This window comes from Mustelus asterias, chromosome 14 (genome assembly GCF_964213995.1).
Source record: "Mustelus asterias chromosome 14, sMusAst1.hap1.1, whole genome shotgun sequence".
Classification (NCBI taxonomy): domain Eukaryota; kingdom Metazoa; phylum Chordata; class Chondrichthyes; order Carcharhiniformes; family Triakidae; genus Mustelus; species Mustelus asterias.
In genome coordinates, this window is record NC_135814.1 from 18,393,304 (window position 1) to 18,413,020 (window position 19,717).

Here is a 19,717-nt window from a genome sequence, read left to right on the forward strand (position 1 = left end):
TATTTTTTTTTGGAGCACTTCAAATGGTAACATAACAAGACCACTGTTCCTTTGATTACCAGTTGACTATAAACATTGCAAATTTTTTTTACTGAATTCCAAGTACTCTATTCCCATAATGGAACTGTGCATGCAAAGGTGTTAAAGATGGTCAACAAATGGCCTGGGTGCGATTGTTGCCAGTGCAAGCCCGATGGGCTGAATGGCCTCTTTCTGCACTGTAGGAATTCTATGATTCAAATAATGGTTAAACAGATCTAGATGACAAAGCTGATATTTTTTCCAGTCAACCCATTTGCATCATTAATAAAATTGCCAACCAGTTGGGAAATATTTTGACATTACCTGCATACATGAAGCAGCCCCTAACTTTGTGGCAAGAAAAAGCTTTGAAATCTTAACTTATAACTCTTGATACCTGCACAAATGCTGGTAACAGAAACAGCAAATATTTTATCCCACTAGCTCAGTTGTCCGATTTGACTTCTAAGCTAACCCCTTTGTATTGAAGGAAGTTATTGTCTTAGATGGGGAAGATCACTTTGTTCAATCACTTTTAATGAACTGATGATAAGTATGTAGCAGAGACTCATCAGTTTTCACAGAAATTGGGAATATTTCTCCTGGACGTCCTCCTACCTTGTACCCTCCCTAAACATGAGCTTATCCCAGACAACGTTGTTCATACTCTAATTCAGGCCATTCACTCATTACCCCTGTGCTACCTGACCTACAATGGCTCCTAATCAAGCAATGCTTCGATTTTAACATTCTCAGCCTTATTTTCAAAGCTCTCCCGCATGGCCCCACCCAATCTTGTCTCTGTCACCTACTCCAGCCCTACAGCTCTCTGAGATATCTCTGATTTCTCAAGTCTGATCTCTTGTGCATTCCCGATTTTTAGTCGCCCTATTATTGGCCATGCATTTGGCTGCCTCGCCTCTGGAACTCTCTCCCTCCCCGCGGCTGCACCGTGACAGGTAGCTTGAGGAAATTAGCTCAAATGGTAGAGCGCTTGCTGAGCATGTGAGAGGTAGTGGGATCGATGCCCACATTCTCCATTTTGATTGCTTTGTGGGTGGCATGGCGGCACAGTGGTTAGCACTGCGGCTTCATAGCCCCAGGGACTCGGGTTCGATCCCCGGCTTGGGTCACTGTCTGTGCGGAGTTTGCAGGTTGTCTACGTGGGTTTCCTCCGGGTGCTCCGGTCTCCTCCCACAGTCTGAAAGATGTGCTGGTTAGGAGCATTGGCTGAGCTAAATTCTCCTTTAGTGTACCCGAACAGGCGCCAGAGTGTGACGACAAGGGTATTTTCATCGTTACTTCATTGCAGTGTTAATGTAAGCCTACATGTGACACTAATAAATAAACTTTAAGCCTCACTTTTCCCTTTAATATGCTCTTTAATATTTACCTCTTTGACCAGGGTGTTGAGTGTTGGTCCGAATACCTCCTTATGTGGCTGGGGGTGAAATGTTGTTTGATGACTCTCCTTTAAACTGCCTTGAGATGTTTAACTATTGTTGAAGGGTCTGTATTGCAATTGTTGTCTTCTGCCGTTGGTCGTAAGGCCAATTATGGAAGGTGGTCTCGCATTGATGGTGCTGTACATCATAGTCAGCGCAAACCTGTCTTCTCAAAGGTCACATTTAACATTCAAGAGCTACTTTGGCGACCCATTGCACAACACTCAAGTTCCAAAGGACAGGAAAGAGCTGTGTGCCCTGTCAATTCTCTTCTATTTTTAGCAGTTTCCAGGACTGTCAGAGGGTGGTGATCAGACTTCATTGTGTGTTTAAGTGCATGAGTGTGGAGTTCTGTTTCCCATCAGTCAAGGACAATGCAGGAACTGGCAGTATTACTATAGCTGTTTATTCAATGTCACAGCCAAGAATGCTCCCAATATTTCATTACCTGTTCATTGCATCGTGTTTAAACCCTAACCAAGTCAACAACACTGAATGAAACTTGGATTTCCTTTTTATTGACAAAGCTGAGATTTTAAAAACTATTCACTCTCCATGTTAATCAGGAATGAAAGAAAAAAACTTGGATTTCCTTTTTATTGACAAAGCTGAGATTTTAAAAACTATTCACTCTCCATGTCAATCAGGAATGAAAGAAAAAAACTTGGATTTCCTTTTTATTGACAAAGCTGAGATTTTAAAAACTATTCACTCTCCATGTTAATCAGGAATGAAAGAAAAAAAAGCTACACTTATCGTAGAATGCAGAAGGAGGCCATTCGGCCCATCGAGTCTGAGCCGACAACAATCCCACCCAGACCCTATCCCCATAACCCCATGCATTTACCCTGCTAATCCCCCGGCACTAAGGTGTAATTCTAGGCTGCAATGTTTTGTGTCTTATATTTTCTATATTTCTAATGGGGATCAAGGGATATGGGGGGATCGCGAAGATATTGAATTTGATAATCAACCATGATCAAAATGAATAGCGGAGCAAACTCAAAGAGCCAAATGGCCTTCTCCTGCTTCAATTTTCTGTGCTGCAGTCTCAACATAGAGTCATAGAATCCCTACAGTGCAGAAAGAGGCCATTTGGCCCAACGAGTTGGCACTGATCACAATCCCACCCAGCCCCTATCCTCGTAATCCTGTGTATTTCCCCTGCTAATCCCCCTGACACTAAGGGACAATTTACCACAGCCAATCCACCTAACCGGCACACCTTTGGACTGTGGGAGGAAACCGGAGCATCCGGAGGAAACCCACGCAGACACAGGGAGAATGTGCAAACTCCACACAGTCACCAGAGGCCAGAATTGAACCCATGCCTCTGGCGCTGTGAGGCAGCAGTGCTAACCACTGTGCCACTGTACTACTCACATTAAAAAGAGGTTTTACATTAATAAGTGGCTTGCCTCTCTTTAAAATATATTTCTGCAATTGATCATATTTAGCGAGCAATTTGTAAGACAAATCCTGATAGTCTTGCTTATCAATAATCTCTGGTCAAATTATATGACTCAGTGAAGCCTTCTCATTATTGTTCCTTGCTGCCATGACAACCCTTTTGGTAAGAAAACAGAGATCGGTCGGCGGAATACAATTAGAAATCACAAGGTCTCCATACTTTTCTGCAGAATAGCACACTACACAAGGAACATGTTCAAGGGCAGTGTGAGACAATGTAAGTAAACAGATCAGGATTTGTTTTTGTTGCTGATGACATTCCATCCGCTCTTCAATATGGTTTCAACCTGTAGCACGTTGCAGAGAGCATATTATCTTGTAGAAACCTTAAACCAATGGGTAATTCTAACTTGAGAAACTGCCACTGCCCAGGGCATAACTGCTCATCATTCAAAGCAAATATCCTCCTGTATTGATTCTATGCAGCACCTTGACCCTGTCCCAGCCACCCCCACAACCAACATCTATGCTGACAATACATAATGGAGTAAATGTGCTCTGCAGTTTATGTTACAGGCTATAATAGATATATGAAGGCAGTCTCAGGATACAAGTGTACAAACACATTTTGAGTCACTGTCAGCTTCAAGCTTGAGGAGCTGATGAGGAGGATCTCAACAGACAACTCCAGACACTGAAAGATGCCCTCATGAGAACAGGATATGGCGCTCGACTCATCGATCAACAGTTCCGATGCGCCATAGCGAAATATCGCACCGACCTCCTCAGAAGACAAACATGGGACACGGCGGACAGAGTACCCTTCGTCGTCCAGTACTTCCCGGAGCGGAGAAGCTACGACATCTTCCCCAGAGCCTTCAACATGTCATTGATGAAGACAAACATCTCGCCAAGACCATCCCCACACCCCCACTTCTTGCCTTCAAACAACCGCACAACCTCAAACAGACCATTGTCCGCAGCAAACTACCCAGCCTTCAGGAGAACAGTGACCACAACACACCACATAACCCTGCCACAGCAACCTCTGCAAGACGTGCCGGATCATCGACATGGATGCCATCATCTCACGTGAGAACACCATCCACCAGGTACACGGTACATACTCTTGCAACTCGGCCAACATTGTCTACCTGATACGCTGCAGGGAAGGATGTCCCGAAGCGTGGTACATTGGGGAGACCATGCAGACGCTACGACAACAGATGAATGAACACCACTCGACAATCACCAGGCAGTGTTCTCTTCCTGTTGGGGAGCACTTCAGCAGTCACGGGCATTCTACCTCTGATCTTCGGGTAAGCGTTCTCCAAGGCGGCCTTCTCGACACACGACAACGCAGAGTCGCTGAGCAGAGACTGATAGCCAAGTTTCGCACACATGAGGACGGCCTCAACTGGGATATTGGGTTCATGTCACACTATCTGTAACCCCACGACTTGCCTGGGCTTGCAAAATCTCACTAACTGTCCTGGCTGGAGACAATACACACCTCTGTAACCTGTGCTTAAGCCTCTCTCCACTCACATTGTCTGTACCTTTAAGACATGATTACCTGTAAAGACTCGCGTTCCAACCCTTATTTTGTAAATTGAGTTTGTGACTTTATATGCCCTGTTTGTAAACAGAACTCCCACTTACCTGATGAAGGAGCAGTGCTCCGAAAGCTAGTGGCTTTTGCTACCAAATAAACCTGGTGTTGTGAGACTTCTTACTGAGCTTCAAGCTTTGCAGACATTTTCATGTTATTAATGTTCTTTGTGATTTAGCTGAATGTAATTTTTCAATGGCTTTTGCATCGGTGAAATAATGTTGTTCTTGCAAAGCCCAATTAATAGCAAGTGGATACATTATTAAGATGGCTTAAATATACAAATCTATATTTAACGAGTCTCTGTTTAAGAACTCGACTGTAAGTCAAGGTGACAACTTCTCAGATTGGCCTGAAATTTCGCAAAGATGCAAGGGGTCGCCTGCTTATCCAAAATGGTGCCAGAGGCCTGTTAGGGAAGGTCTGATCCCAAACCAGGCACCCGCCATTTTTACCATGGTTGTGTTAGTTAGTGGGGGGAGTGTTATCAGAACAAAGAACAAAGAACAATACAGCACAGGAACAGGCCCTTCAGCCCTCCAAGCCCGCGCCGCTCCCTGGTCCAAACTAGACCATTCTTTTGTATCCCTCCATTCCCACTCCGTTCATATGGCTATCTAGATAAGTCTTATAGGGGAATGCAGGTGGGTTGTAGTTTGCATAATCATGGTTTACAGACGGAGCTGCATTGCACACGTTAAAACGCAGCTGCCTTCACTCAGAGCCAATTTGCACGAGCAGAATATGGGTGGCACGATGGCACTGCTGCTTCACAGCACCAGGGGTCCGGGTTCAATTCCTGGGTCAGGTCACTGTCTCCGCGGAGTCTGTACCTTCAACACGTGTCTGCGTGGGTTTCCTCCGGGTGCTCTGGTTTCCTCACACAGCCCGATAGGTGTGCTGGTTAGGTGCATTGGCAATACTAAATTCTCCCTCAGTGTACCCGAACAGGCGCCGGAGTGTGGCGACTAGGGGATTTTCACAGTAACTTTTTTGCAGTGTTAATGTAAGCCTACTTGTAACACTAATAAATAAACTTAAACTTAAAACACAACTTGTGCATTTTAAACATATCAAGGGAAATTCTGAAGCTAGTACAGGTCTTTTGAATACCAAGCGTACCCTTTTGGAGAGGTCCTGGGACACTTTTGGGAGAGGTATGGTCACCTGTCGGAGAGGTCAGCTGTCCTTTGGAACTGTTAAAGGCAGACAGGAATGTGTGTAAAAACTGATAAATTCATTGGATAAACTTAAACTGTCATGGGAATTGTCAAAACTCATTGGCACTGTTAAGTAGTGAAAGAATTGAAATATCATGGCATTTAAATTTTTTAAAAAGCTTTCCATATCTTTGAAAGAATCAGTGTCTGCTATTTCACACTGTCTGTATCCACAAGCCTGAGGGTTGCCATTAGAGGATTTGTGCTGCATGACTGATATCACAACCTATCATTATCACTTTGGGGTGTTTGTTAGTCATTATCACTGTGGAGTGCCTATCAGTTCATAGTTTGATGGCGAGCTCCAAATGCATACGAAGTCTTTGTGGGGTTATGAATACAGATGCTTGTTATTATAAGGGGCTAATGGATGAACGAAATTAAATGTAGTGGCATTTTTATCAACAGAAGTGCATTTTTTAATTATAAATTAATCAATAGACACTTAGAAACTTATTTTATTTCCTCTCGGCATGAGTCTGGAAGTCTGCCCATGGAGGACACTGGGTGAGTTGACATAGAGAGTGTAAGGGCACCAGATGGCAGTGCATTGGTTGACATGTGCTGACACAGAGGTGGCGAGGGGCTATGAAGGGACATGGGTTGGGTGGAGGGGAATAGGTTGGCATTGAGGGTATGAGGGGCCTTGGGTTTGGTTGAGGGGCATAGGTTAACACGATGGGTATGAGGCGCTATGTGGATAGATTGGGGTCAGAGGTTGCATGAAGGGCATGACAAAAAATGGATGGGTGGGGTACGGGTGGGTGTAATGGGAGGTGTTGTTTTATTGGTTTTTTGCAACTGGGACTGGATTACTGAGGCTGGCCTATTGCCCAGTCTTCACATTTACAAGCCCCATGCTGTCTCCGAGCTGTTTCTGAGGGTGGTGTGCCTGACTCCAGTTAACACCTGCCTTCCTCCCTCCACCCCACTCCGGAATTCAAATCCCACTGTTCAGTGCACTTTCTCCCAAGTCAAGTTTGCGGGGCTGGGAATTTTCCCAACGCTGCACTCCCCACCTGGGATCAAAAATTCAGACCATTGTTTGTTTTCTACATGATAAAATGAACCATTGGAATTCTCCAGCTGTTAAAGCCAGACCTGCTCTGCATTGTGCTCTGATCCAGGGTATGTTAGCAATGTTAGGGACAAGTCTTCCCTTTCAGTACGTTAGAATATATGTGACATTATCTGGGAACAAATGTTGTTCCAAAGCGAGTGAGTAATCGAGTGTGGAGAATTCATTGACCATGCTGATTCAGTATTCCATAGCCTCAAACAGGTAGCCAGATGCGCAGTTATGTTATTAATGATTCGTGCAAAGTGGCCTTTTAGCAGAAGTGTAAACTTCCTGAATGCAATGTCCAATGATCAGCAGCGATGTCAGATGAGAGATGGAGAGAAAGGGAGAGAGAAATCCTCTCCTACCTCATGATGAATTCCATGTTCTGCATGCTCGCCTCCATCCTTCCTCAAGACCTCAGTCGGTATCTACTTAATATTTTGCAGTTTCTCCGTAAAATTCTCGTTCTGTTTCACAGCCAAATCTTACATGTGACATCGACAGCCCTGTCCTTCATTAACCTGCTTCAGAAATGTGTGGCTATATTAGATGGGAGGCAGTTATGTTCCTGAAACTCTGCAGGAAATTTGTCTTGTGTAATGATTTGATATATTATGGTTCAGGTCAGAAGCTCCAAAGTGTTTTATGGAGCCCACCTGAATCATAAGTTTTGCATTTTGAATTTGGCTGGGATAAGCATGATATGTTTCATGCTCCCTCGTGGATTCAAATGATCCACGAGGGAGCTTTTATCAAACAGAATTTATTTAAGAATATAGTTAACATGCACAGTAAGAAAATTACTGAGAACTTTTATCAATTACAAACAGCAAACAAAACAACCACTATAATATATATCTCTTAATGAATATCTCTAATGTGTTCCAATTAAAACTAAAACCCGTAAACAACAAAAACCCTTTTCACAGGTTGAGCACAGCACAGAGTACTGCTTACATGATAATGAAAATTTGGTTGAAGTCTACAATTATCTGGATTCACTCCAAACAGTTTGAAAACAAGGCAGCTTCCCAAAACACCAGAGAGACTCTGGTCCAGCCCCCAACAACAGCAGATTTTCACCTGTCGGGAAAACAAGATCTTGTTTTCAGCTAACCAACAGAATTTTCAAAATAACAGGGAGAGAGGGAAAACGCTTCTTTTTAGCTTGCTGTCCCTTCTAAAACCCAACTCCAACCTGCAGCTCCAAACTGAAAATGAAACTTTCTGTTACCTGAGCTGCACACAGCTTTTTCTCCTCCCGACAATGGCATCACCTAAAGCGGTGAGCATGAATTAAAATAAAATTCTTAAAGGTACACCAGCATCACAGATATAACTAACTGTCAAGATTAGAAGACAGAAAAGAAAATAGATACACATCTACGCCAAACTGGCTACTTTACAAAATTATTATTTTTTGAAAAAATGGCCTTAGGGCAACATGCCATGACTCATACCAAAGGGATTTCCAGCCTTCAGCCAACAGTCGAGACTCATTAACCCTAAAGATGCTTTAATGGCCTCCTCCATCCCCATTTCATCACCTCTTTGGAACTGCACAAAGCCTCTTTACATTTCCAAAGAAGAATTCTGGCCACTGGACACGCTGTGCCCAGGAGAAAAGAATGGGACCCTAACTCCTCAATTAAATATCTTAAGATTCCAGACCTGGAAAATATATCCTCCGGATGCTCCGGTTTCCTCCCTCAGTCTGAAAGACATGCTGGTTAGGTGCATTGACCCGAACAGGTGCCGGAGTGTGGGGATTAGGGAAATTTCACAGCAAATTCATTGGTGTTAATGTAAGCCTTACTTGTGACTAATAAATAAATGTTAACTTTACTTTATCTTTTATCCAAAACTCAGGGGAAGAAATGGGCAGTATCTTGCGTGACATCCCCCAAGCTGCTAGTACCTGTAACATTGCCTTGTGGAACCAAACCCAGGCAGTCTACTATTTAAATCTTGAAAATGAAAAAAAAGTACTCTTTGAAGTAATCCCCATCCATTTTTTGTTAGTTCCAGATCTGACTGGTGTCTACCACGGTTCAGTTGATGTCTGTGTTGCACAATAGGAGGAGTTATCCTTTGTATGAGATACTGAACTGAGAGCTCCACCTGCCCTCACAGTGGATATAAAAGATCCCAGGACCATGATTATGAATTCTCTCTACTGTCTTGGCCACTAACATCACCAAAAACAAGATTATCTGCTCGTTATCACATTCCTGCTTGTGGGAGCTTGCTGTGCACAAATTGGCTGCTGAGTGTCATATGAGGACCTCATAAATGTATTATTGGCTGTTACATGCTTTTGGATGTCATGTGGTCATGAAGGGTGCCACATAAATGCAGCTCTACTATTCCAAAACGTTTGTGTTTAGCCTCCCTCCTTCCAACCCATAACTTGAAATTCCGATAACATGAGCGGGGAGCGGGGCAACATGGTGGCACAATGGTTAGCACTGCTGCCTCACAGTGCCAGGGACCTGGGTTCAATTCTGACCTTGGATTACTGTCTGTGTGGAGAATCTGCACATTCTCCCCGTGTCTGCATGGGTTTCCTCCGGGTGCTCCGGTTTCCTCCCACACTCCAAAGATGTCCGGGTTATGTGGGTCGACTATGCTAAATTGCTCCTTAGTGTCCTAAGATGTGTAGGTTAGATGGATTAGAAATAATAAATGTGTGGGGTTACGGGGATAGGGTGGGGGAGAGGGCCTGGATACAACACTCTGTCAGAGAGTCAGTGCAGACTCAATGGGCTGAATGGCCTCCTCCTGCACTGTAGGTATTACAAAAAACATGACCTAATCAAAACTGCTGCCTCCATTCTCATTTGCAACAGACCCTGTACACACGTCACTGATCTACATGGGCAATTCTCATCCTTGTGTTCCAATTACTCCAAGACCTCTCTATGACCCTCCATAGCCCCTGCATGCCTCCAATTCTGGCCTCTGGAACACTTCCTTAATTTTCTTCATCCCACCATTAGTGGTCCTGCCCTGTGCTGCCTGGACTCTAAGTGCTGGAATTCCCTCTTTAACCTGCAATATTCTTGGTCTCATTGCATGAATATCGAATATTTACTGAGTGTGCTGAGGTAAGGGCTAACTTCATTGGAACATGTCTTGCTGTGTCTACACCTTACCACGGGGTTCTACAACAGTGAGCAAAATCGGGTGACATTGCATTACTTCCTGTGATAATGTAGACCGTGTCTCATTAGCATGTCACACAGTCAGAATAAATCCCTTAAACTACAAAATCTTCCCACGCCTCCACTTTGCAGTTTTTCTTTTTAAGACACCCCATGAAACCTTTCTCTTTGAGCAAGCTTTCGGTTACCTGCCTTGGCTAAATTTTGTTCGATAACATGCTTGCGAAGGGACGTTTAACTACTTTAAAGGTGTTAAGTCAAAGGGTGGGATTTTCAGGCCTCGCTCGGGTGAGACTGGAAATTCCCGCCCAAGGTCAATGAAGGTTTCCATTGTCGGACCCTTGCTCGTGCCAATTCCGTGACGGGCGAGGTGATAGAGTTCCAACCATGGGGTTACAGAGTTTTACAGCACGAAAACAGGCCCTTCGGCCCAACTTGTTCATGCCGCCCAGTTTTTAACCATTAAACTAGTCCCAGTTGCCCACATTTGGCCCATATCCCCCTTTACCAATCTTACCCATGGAACTGTCTAAAATGCTTTTTAAAATACAAAATTGTACCTGCCTCTACTACTACCATTGCAGACGCTCACCATCTTCTGTGTGAAGAAATTGCCCCTCTGGACTCTTTTGCATATCTCACCTTAAACCTATGCCCTCTAGTTTTAGATTCCCCTGCCTTTGAGAAAAGATATTGACTATCTAACTGGTCTATGTCACATAAATGCTATTTGCTGTAGTTTACTTTCTATTGCAGCAACCTTTTACACAGACTCAGTTTAAACCACAAGCAACTATATGATGACCAGTTATACTGTTAAAGTTGTTCTATTTTCATGGAAAAATATGCTCATGTTTTGCTTTGGAGAGGCAATGATCATTGTTTTAGATCTGATGACAAACTCTTCCGGGAAATGATACACTTTAACAGGAATACATTGGGGGGAGCTTTCCCATCCTGCCACCATGAGAATCATAGCAGGGAGGGGATGGGGGGAGTGGGGGGGTGGGGGGGGGGGGGGGGGACCATGCAAAGGCCTGTTAACCTCGGCTGGGATTTTCCAGTTTTGGGATGAGTGCAGCTGGAAAATCTTGCCCATTGTATATAAATTTGTTGCTCAACAGGAGTACATTGTACATAGATTTGTTGCAGACTGGTGTATTTTAAAAAACATTCTCCTAACTATGGTGACAATCTCAAGAGACAATAGTTTTGCTCATGCTGGATTCAACTGCAGAATCTACTTGGGAAATGCGAATGGGCAGGTTAGAGATTAACTTCAAAAGGTCTAATAATCGAATCTACGATCTTTCCAAAATCTCTGATTAATCAATCTTCTCCCATCAGCTTATTCTTGCCTCGACCCTGTTGGGATCTCAACCATCTAATAAAGTGGATTTTTCTCATAGGCCTTTAAATGGCTTATTTAATTACAATATAAACTCAGGTTCCTTGCCACTAAATGGTTATAGTTTTAGAAATCACGCGATGTAATCACTTTCCTTGTGAATTGCTTGAGTTCTCATTGGAGTTTTGGTCCTCTGATTTTTGTTGCAGGGTTCAGCAGACTCTTACACTAGCAGGCCATCCGATTCTGACGTTTCACTGGAGGAAGATCGTGATGGGGTCCGTCGCGAATCAGAGCAGCAAGCAGCAGTACAACTTGAAAGAGCCAAAGTAAGAGGATACTGATTCTGAGCAGACCTGCTTCACGAGAAGTGAAGGGCCCAGTATGATTTTGTTACAAAGAATCCCGCTATGTTCCTCAAACATGGTCATTGGAACCTCTAAAGATAACGGAAATATGAGTAGATACATGAGACCAAAATTTAAAAAAATCTGACCTACAATGGTTTTGGTGTACCTTGGCAGCTAAGTAGACAAATACAACTCATGGACCATGACTTAGTTTCTGCTCTGATGCTGGTTATAGGCTGCATTAGTCATTCTAAAACTGGGCCTGTAGTGGGGCATAATGAACATACACATGTATGGGTGACTCGGTGGCACAGTGGTCTGCCTCACAGTGCCAGGGACCTGGGTTCGATTCCTGGCTTGGGTCTCTGTCTGTGTGGAGTCTGCACGTTCTCCCCGGGTCTGCATGGGTTTCCTCCGGGTGCTCCGGTTCCTCCCACGGTCTGAAAGACGTGCTGGTTAAATGCATTGGCCGTGCTAAATTCTCCCTCAATGTGCCCGAACAGGTGCCGGAGTGTGGCGACTAGGGTATTTTCACAGTAACTTCATTGCATTAATGTAAGCCTACTTGTGACACTAATAAATAAACTAATAGCAACATCCAAAAGAGAACTGGATGGATGCTGGAAGGGAAAAAAATTAGTTACTTAAATTGCCAGGAGGGAAATGGCAAACTTTTCCATTCGGCCTTCTTGACACCATGATGGCCAGACCTTCATGACTACAATTTTTTCTCAATATCCTTCATGCTGATAAGGGAACCTGAGAGTGGGTGGAGAAAGGGATGGGGATCCTGATGGAGTGGCCGGGGAGAGTGGTGGGGTAGGGATGGAAGGGAAGGGAGCATCTGCAGGGGGCAGATGGTGGTGGCGCATGGTTGGATAGAGGTTGTTGCTGGATGTGGATGTGGAGGGCGGCACAGTGGCACAGTGGTTAGCACTGCTGTCTCACAGCGTCAGGGACCCGGGTTCGATTCCCGGCATGGGTCACAGTCTGTGCGGAGTCTGCATGTTCTCCCTGTGTCTGCGTGGGTTTCCTCCGGGTGCTCCAGTTTCCACCCACAGTCGGAAAGACGTGCTGGTTAGGTGCATTGACCTGAACAGGCGCCGGAGTGTGACGACTAGTGGAATTTCACAGTAACTTCATTGCAGTGTTAATGTAAGCCTACTTATGACACTAATAGATAAACTTTAAGCTAAAAATAGGAAACCCTGGAGGGAAGCATCTTTCCCTTCCTACCCAAGGCCAAGCAGGATGACCATAATTTGGCATTTAAAAGACTTCAGTAAGGGCAAGGGCAGCCAAGCCCCCAGCCCTCTCCACCACTCATAAAATTGTGCTCAAGTAGGGCACATGCAGCAGGGTGGCAGAAGGGCCACCTGGGGAATTTAATGTCCCACCCTCTGTCTGTATATCAACTGGTGGGGACTGGAAAATTGTGCCTCATGAGGGTGTCAGCACTCACTGATATTACAAAGTAAATCACACAGCATTTTCCAGTGCAGTGCACACATGGAAATCAGGAGGTTTCTCTATGAAATACATAGAAACCTGACAGTGCAGAAGGAGGCCATTCGGCCCATCGAGTCTGCACCGACCACAATCCCACCCAGGCCCTACCCCCACATATTGACCCGCTAACTACGCATCTCAGGGACAATTTTTAACCTGGCCAATCAACCTAACCCGCACATCTTTGGACTGTGGGAGGAAACCGGAGCACCCGGAGGAAACCCACGCAGACACGAGGAGAATGTGCAAACTCCACACAGACAGTGACCCGAGCCGGGAATCGAACCCGGGACCCTGGAGCTGTGAAGCAGCAGTGCTAACCATTGTGCTACCGTGCCGCCCATACCCTATTCCTTCAAACATTTTGCTTATATTCATATCTCGCTGTGAGACATACCTTTGAAAGAAGGTGGCAGTGAGTGAAGGTGGAGTATTTACGTGAAGGAAAGCCACTAAAAAAAAATAAAAAGTTAGGGCTTGGCCATTCCAATGATAGTGGGTCATTGACAAGGTGATAAGTCTTAACCTTCTGCCAAGTGGCCACTCTGGTATTGAAAATGTACATTTACAAATGTGGAGTCTCATTCTGTCAGGTACAAATTATTATTGGAGATGTTAAAAACTGAAAACATACATTTTAAATATATTTAACAAAATATTTAAATGTACACTACAAATGTTTTGTGTCAGTGTGAAACCAAAGCTAGTTTAAACTCACTCTAAACCTACACCATAAGTGGTCCCTAATTCTGATTCGGTGTATTTTATTTTTCAGACCAAACCAGTTGCATTTGCCGTAAGAACAAATGTCACTTATTGCGGAGCGCTGGATGAAGATGTACCAGTCCCAGGAACTGCCATCTCTTTTGATGCCAAAGACTTTCTACACATTAAAGAAGTAAGTCAATAAACTTCACTAACTCAAAAGGGAGAATTAAAAATCTTTGGCAGTTTGCTTGAAATAGGGAAAGGCCGGCAGATGTTTGGGAATTACATCTATCCTGGAGTGGGCTTTGCCATGGTTGTTTTGTCTCAACCACAACATTGGCAGCTTGCTTAAGGGTATCCAAACTGATCAGAGAATGAGGACATGATAACAATCCAGACCTATGGGTTGAATGATGCTTATTTAAAGGGACCCCGACAAAGGTCATGGTGGCTCTGTTGCAGATCCATCAGTGAAGATATAGCAAATATAAGTGTGGAGGTGCAATGTGGGGAGGCTTCCCAACCTGGTTCTATGAGGCATTCCCTGGAGGTCAAACTGAGGGCCTCAAGATAAATATTGTTCACTGCAGATGGGAGAAGAGAGACCAGCCTCTCCGACAAAACAACATAGCTCAGAATAGCCGAAGCAGCAGGAGTCTGGTGCCATACAGCTGGATATTGCACCAGAAAAAAGTTCAATGCCCACATCAAGACAGGAAAGCTAAGTGGCAAGACACATTGAAGTGCCAAGCCCCACACGCTTGACATTCCACCATTCTCATGTACAACACTCCTGAGCTCAACACACCTTGCAGCTCCGCTCATTCCTGTCTCTCGATTTCTCTCCCTCAAAGTAACTCTTCCTCTTCCCAGAGGCATCTCTTCAGGTCCCTATTGAAGCAGCCTACACTGATGGTCAGCTTATTGCACCATCCCTCACTGTTTTGCCTTCCATAAATGTTGCTGTTCCAACCTTTCCACGGTGTGTTGCTCACACTCATAACTCTGTCCTTTGGCTTTTTGCTGAAGTGTGTGCAGAAATACAGGGAGAGGTGGAGAAGTGTGGGCGTAGCCCTCCAGTAATAGCTACTTCAACCTCTGTGGAGGAGGAGGAGGCCTTGGAGGTTGGCACAGTGACAGAGGCCATGACTATTGGAGATGGAGAGACAGGGGTCATCCAGATATTTGGTGTCAAATCGTGCTGCCATTTGGCACATATCAATCACTTATGCTGATTATTGTCACCACTAACTAAAATATGAGAATTTTCACAATAATGATTTTGAACCCATTCTCCGTGTCTGTTCTGATTCTTTTTCACCTCCCTCAGTTTGTGAAACAGAAGCTGGAGCAGGAGGAGGCTGACAGTTCCTCAGAGGAAGTTACACACTCTGAGGAAGCACCATCACATGACTCACACGCAGCCTCCATAAGTGCTGATAAACACGGTGGCACAGTGGTTAGCACTGCTGCCTCACATTGCCATGGACCCAGGTTCAATTCCCAGCTTGGATCACTGTCTGTGCAGAGTCTGCACGTTCTCCCCGTGCCTGCTTGGGTTTCCTCCCACAGTCCACAAGACGTGCTGGTTAGATGCATTGGCCATGCTAAATTCTCCTTCAGTGTACCTGAACAGGTGCCAGAGTGTGGCGACTCGGGGATTTTCGCAGTAACTTCATTGCAGTGTTAATGTAAGCCTACTTATGATACAAATAAATTAAACATTAAAACACCTTGATGGGGGGTCTCTAAGGCAAATGGCTAGATTGTGGTGTGGATATCGCCTTCTTCGAGCTGGAGCTTTGTGTGTCTTCCTCTTGTCCTGTAGAGCAGCAGCTGGCTGAGGACAAGGCAACTGGTGTTGCACCTCCTTTTACCTGATTCGAGATCCAAAGTCACACTGCAGAAGCTGCTCCCATGCTTCAGGGAAGGCTGATGGCAGCGTCAAAATGAGAAAAATCCACGATAGTCAGAATAACCTCCAAAGTGTTGGAAATCACCTCCGAAGCAAGCAAAAAAATACTCTCTCAGAGCAGCTCCTGAGAATGAAAGTCTTTCACCTCAACAAGGAAGCAGCTGTCCTCTTTCAGTATTTAAATACTTTCCAGCCTGACAGTTTCACAGTCCTGTCAGTCGCCGCTGTGTTTTCACCTCATTGACCACGGCGAATTTCCGATTGCTGAGGAAACTCATGTGCTGACAGTTGAAGCCAGAACACAGAGGGGCAGCACGGTGGCACAGTGGTTAGCACTGCCGCCTCACAGCGCCAGGGACCTGGGTTCGATTCCCGGCTTGGGTCACTGTCTGTGCGGAGTCTGCACGTTCTCCCCGTGTCTGCATGGGTTTCCCCGGGTGCTCCGGTTTCCTCCCACAGTCCGCAAGACGTGCTGGTTAAGTGCATTGGCCATGCTAAATTCTCCCTCAGTGTACCTGAACAGGCACCGGAGTGTGGTGACTAGGGGATTTTCACAGTAACTTCATTGCAGTGTTAATGTAAGACTACTTGTGACACTAATAAATATTTAATAAATAAACTTTAAAAACTTTTAGTTAGATCTATCTTCAGTTGCTTTTCTCACGTATTTAATTCACAGATGTGCCATCCCCATTGCACACCTCTGAAATGCACCAACCGATTAAATATGGAAGTGCACAAGATCATTTTGGGTTTCTGGTATGCCTGCGTCTCCTCAAGCTTTCATCCTCACATACACACCGGCACCCACCCCCGCCTTACTGGTTAAAATCCGGCCTGATGTGGATTCTATCATCACTGGGAATCTAAGCAGCGCTATTGTCAGCAGAGACTGTTTCCATTCTCATTGATGAGTGACAATGCCATAGATTCTTAGGCTGACTGAAGGTTAGGATCAGTAACTGAACAATGAGAATTAATGGGCTTGTGCTGCTGTTAGTGCTGAAACGCTATCTGGATGAACATCCTTCAGAGTGGTATGAAGTCAGTGTCCTCAGTCTGAAATAGGAAATTGCCGCGTTGTGATGCTGAGGTATCAGGGAAACAGTCAAGCCCTTGTTCTGCCTTGTATTATCCCAGACAGGTGAAGAGATAAATGGTGAGGCAATGAACTTGGTAGGAGTGAAGAGTTTGAAAACTATTTTAAGCCTTGCGAACAAATAAAATGATCAGGTTTTGTGACACTTGCGACCACAAATTTACAGCGGGGTGTGAGAACACTTTTCTTCATTATGAATTTTTCTATAGTTCTAATGCTTCAAAGTTTAAATGCCGAACAGTGAGTTTAAATCAACTTCCAATTGATTCCACCATGTGGGCAACATGGTGGCAGAGTGGGTGGCATGGTGGCATAGTGGTTAGCACTGCTACCTCACAGCACCAGGCAACTGGGTTCAATTCCGACCTTGGGTGACTGGCTGTTTTGTGTTTGCACATTCACCCTATGTCTGCGTGGGTTTCCTTTGGGTGCTCTGGTTTTCTCCCACAGTCCAAAGACGTGCAGGTTATGTGCATTGGCCATGCTAAATTGCCCCGTAATGTCCCAAGATGTGTATGTTAACTGGATTAGCCATGGTAAATGTGTGGGATTATGGGGATATGATTGGGGAGACGGCCTGGATAAGATACTTTGTCAGAGAGTTGGTGCAGACTCGATGGGCCGAATGGTCTTTTCTGCACTGTATGAATTCACTGAATTCAAATTGTATGACCGAGGATGGAATAATTTTGGTGACAGGATTCTTGCTCCCTGGGCCCCTCATTGCCTCTGCTGGGGAATACCTAACCGAATTGGCAGGCCCTTAACTGGCCAGCATCAGGCTTTTTATGATATTCACAAATCTGGCTGGGGGGTGATGGGGGATCATGTTCACCCCCTCAGCTGCTGGCAATCAGGGGCTCTCCTTTGCCCGCAGCATCACCTTCCTGCTGGCTGCCGATGGTAAAGCCTGGGGTCACCGAGGGACTTTAGGCCGCAGGTGAGTGAGGGCAGGATGGGGAGGCTCAGGGAGTGGGGTCACCAGCTGGGGTGTGAGGGAGGTCAGAACAAAAGGAAATAGGGTGGTGGCTTTCAGTGGGGCCCCACCCAACTTCCCAGTATGGGTACTCGATCAGGCACTTTGATGTTGTACAGGTTTGCACCATAAGTCCCTCACTCGCTATTGGTATTCCACCTATGACCGCAGAATGAGGCTCTTAAATCTGAATTAATTTCCCACTTGAGGACCTCAATTAGCTCATGGCAGGAGCAACATTCACGAGCCTTCCTGTCCTGGAGTTTTTCGGATGGAGATGGGAAGGCAGTGGGGTCTGCACATTGCACCCTCCCACCCAATCAAATGCAGCCCCCCTCATCACCTCTGGGGGAGAACTAAATCTCACCATCCCCCATAATCTCATCCCTCATCCTCCTATTTATGGCATCAAATGTGGATTGTATTACGTGACTTGAAGAGCAATATTCAGCTACTGAAGGGTACAATGGATTTACTTATAGGTGTACACTGTCCTCAGTCTTTGAACACTCCATTTGGTCACTGAAGAGTTGTATATAACTGGCAAACACACACAAGTTATTGCTGCTCCCCAGTGCAACATTTATGGACATGCTCATAGTGAGATTGTTTCAAGAATAATCAGAGGTTCTTAACAGGAGCCTGGGTTTATTTTGGTCAGGGAGAAGCTGGTTGGTTCCTGTTCTGCAGTAAGAGATGAGGAATAGCTTTTTTATCGCTATTATATTAAGGGTACACATGTCATGATAATTGAAAAAGTTTGTTTCTTTTAAGATGCTAAAATGACTTATGTAAAAAGTGCGGCATGGTGGCGCAGTGATTATCACTGCTGCCTCACAGCCCCAGGGACCTGTGTTCAATTCCGGCCCTGGGTCACTGTTCATGTTGAGTTTGCACATTCTCCCGTGTCTGCCTGGGTTTCCTCTGGGTCCTCCGGTTTCCTCCCACAGTCCAAAGATGTGCAGGTTACGTGCGATGGCCATGTTAAATTGCCCCTTAATGACCCATGATGTGTAGGTTAGGGGGATTAGCGGGGTTAAATACATGGCGTTAATGGAATGGGGCGGGGGTGAGCTCTGTGAGAGAGTCAGTACAGATTTGATGGGCCGCATGGCCTCTTCTGCACTGTAGGGACTCGATGATCTACATCTTGCCAGAGCTGCATTTTAACTTGCCTGTCACTATTGGGAAGTAACTCGAGCACATTCCAGTCTGGTATCAGGGACCCATGTCACACGCTTCAAACTGACAAGTTTAACTTGTGAAATAGCATGGTGTAGAGCTTCTTTTTTACTCTTGCATTGTGTGCAGGAATGTACTTGGTAATCATGAACAGTAGAATTACTGGAGCATTAATGTAATTGAAATAGAGTAATAGAGTCATCGAGGTCTACAGCATGGAAACAGGCCCTTCGATCCAACTTGTCCATTCCACCCAGGTTTTACCACTAAGCTATTCCCACTTCCCCGTGTTTGGCCCATATCCCTCTATACCCATCTTACCCATGTAACTGTCTAAATGCTTTTTAAAAGACAAAATTGTACCTGCCTCTACTACTACCTCTAGCTGCTCATTCCAGACACGCAACACCTTCAGTGTGAAAAATGTGCCCCTCTGGACCCTTTTGTATCTCACCTATAAATAAATCCATTGTACCCTTCAGTAGCTGAATATTGCTCTTCAACCTTATCTTAAACCTATGCCCTCTAGTTTTAGACTCTCCTACCGCTGGGAAAAGATGTTGACTATCTACCTTATCTATGCCCCTCATTATTTTATAGACCTCAATAAGATCACCCCTTCAGGGTGATCACCGCTTCAGGGAAAAAAGTCCCAGTCTATCCGACCTCTCCTTATAACTCAAACCATCAAGCCC

The 19,717-nt window shown here is 45.0% G+C and overlaps 1 protein-coding gene across 1 annotated transcript in view; it reads left to right on the forward strand.

Annotated features, from left to right (window-relative positions):
• The window catches only part of cacnb4a (calcium channel, voltage-dependent, beta 4a subunit), a 271,319-nt gene that overhangs the window by 167,062 nt on the left and 84,540 nt on the right, over positions 1 to 19,717 (forward strand). The window contains exons 3-4 of the mRNA XM_078229151.1: positions 11,493 to 11,612; positions 13,918 to 14,040. Coding sequence (XP_078085277.1) covers positions 11,493 to 11,612; positions 13,918 to 14,040 — 243 coding nt within the window. The remainder of the gene's footprint in view (positions 1 to 11,492; positions 11,613 to 13,917; positions 14,041 to 19,717) is intronic.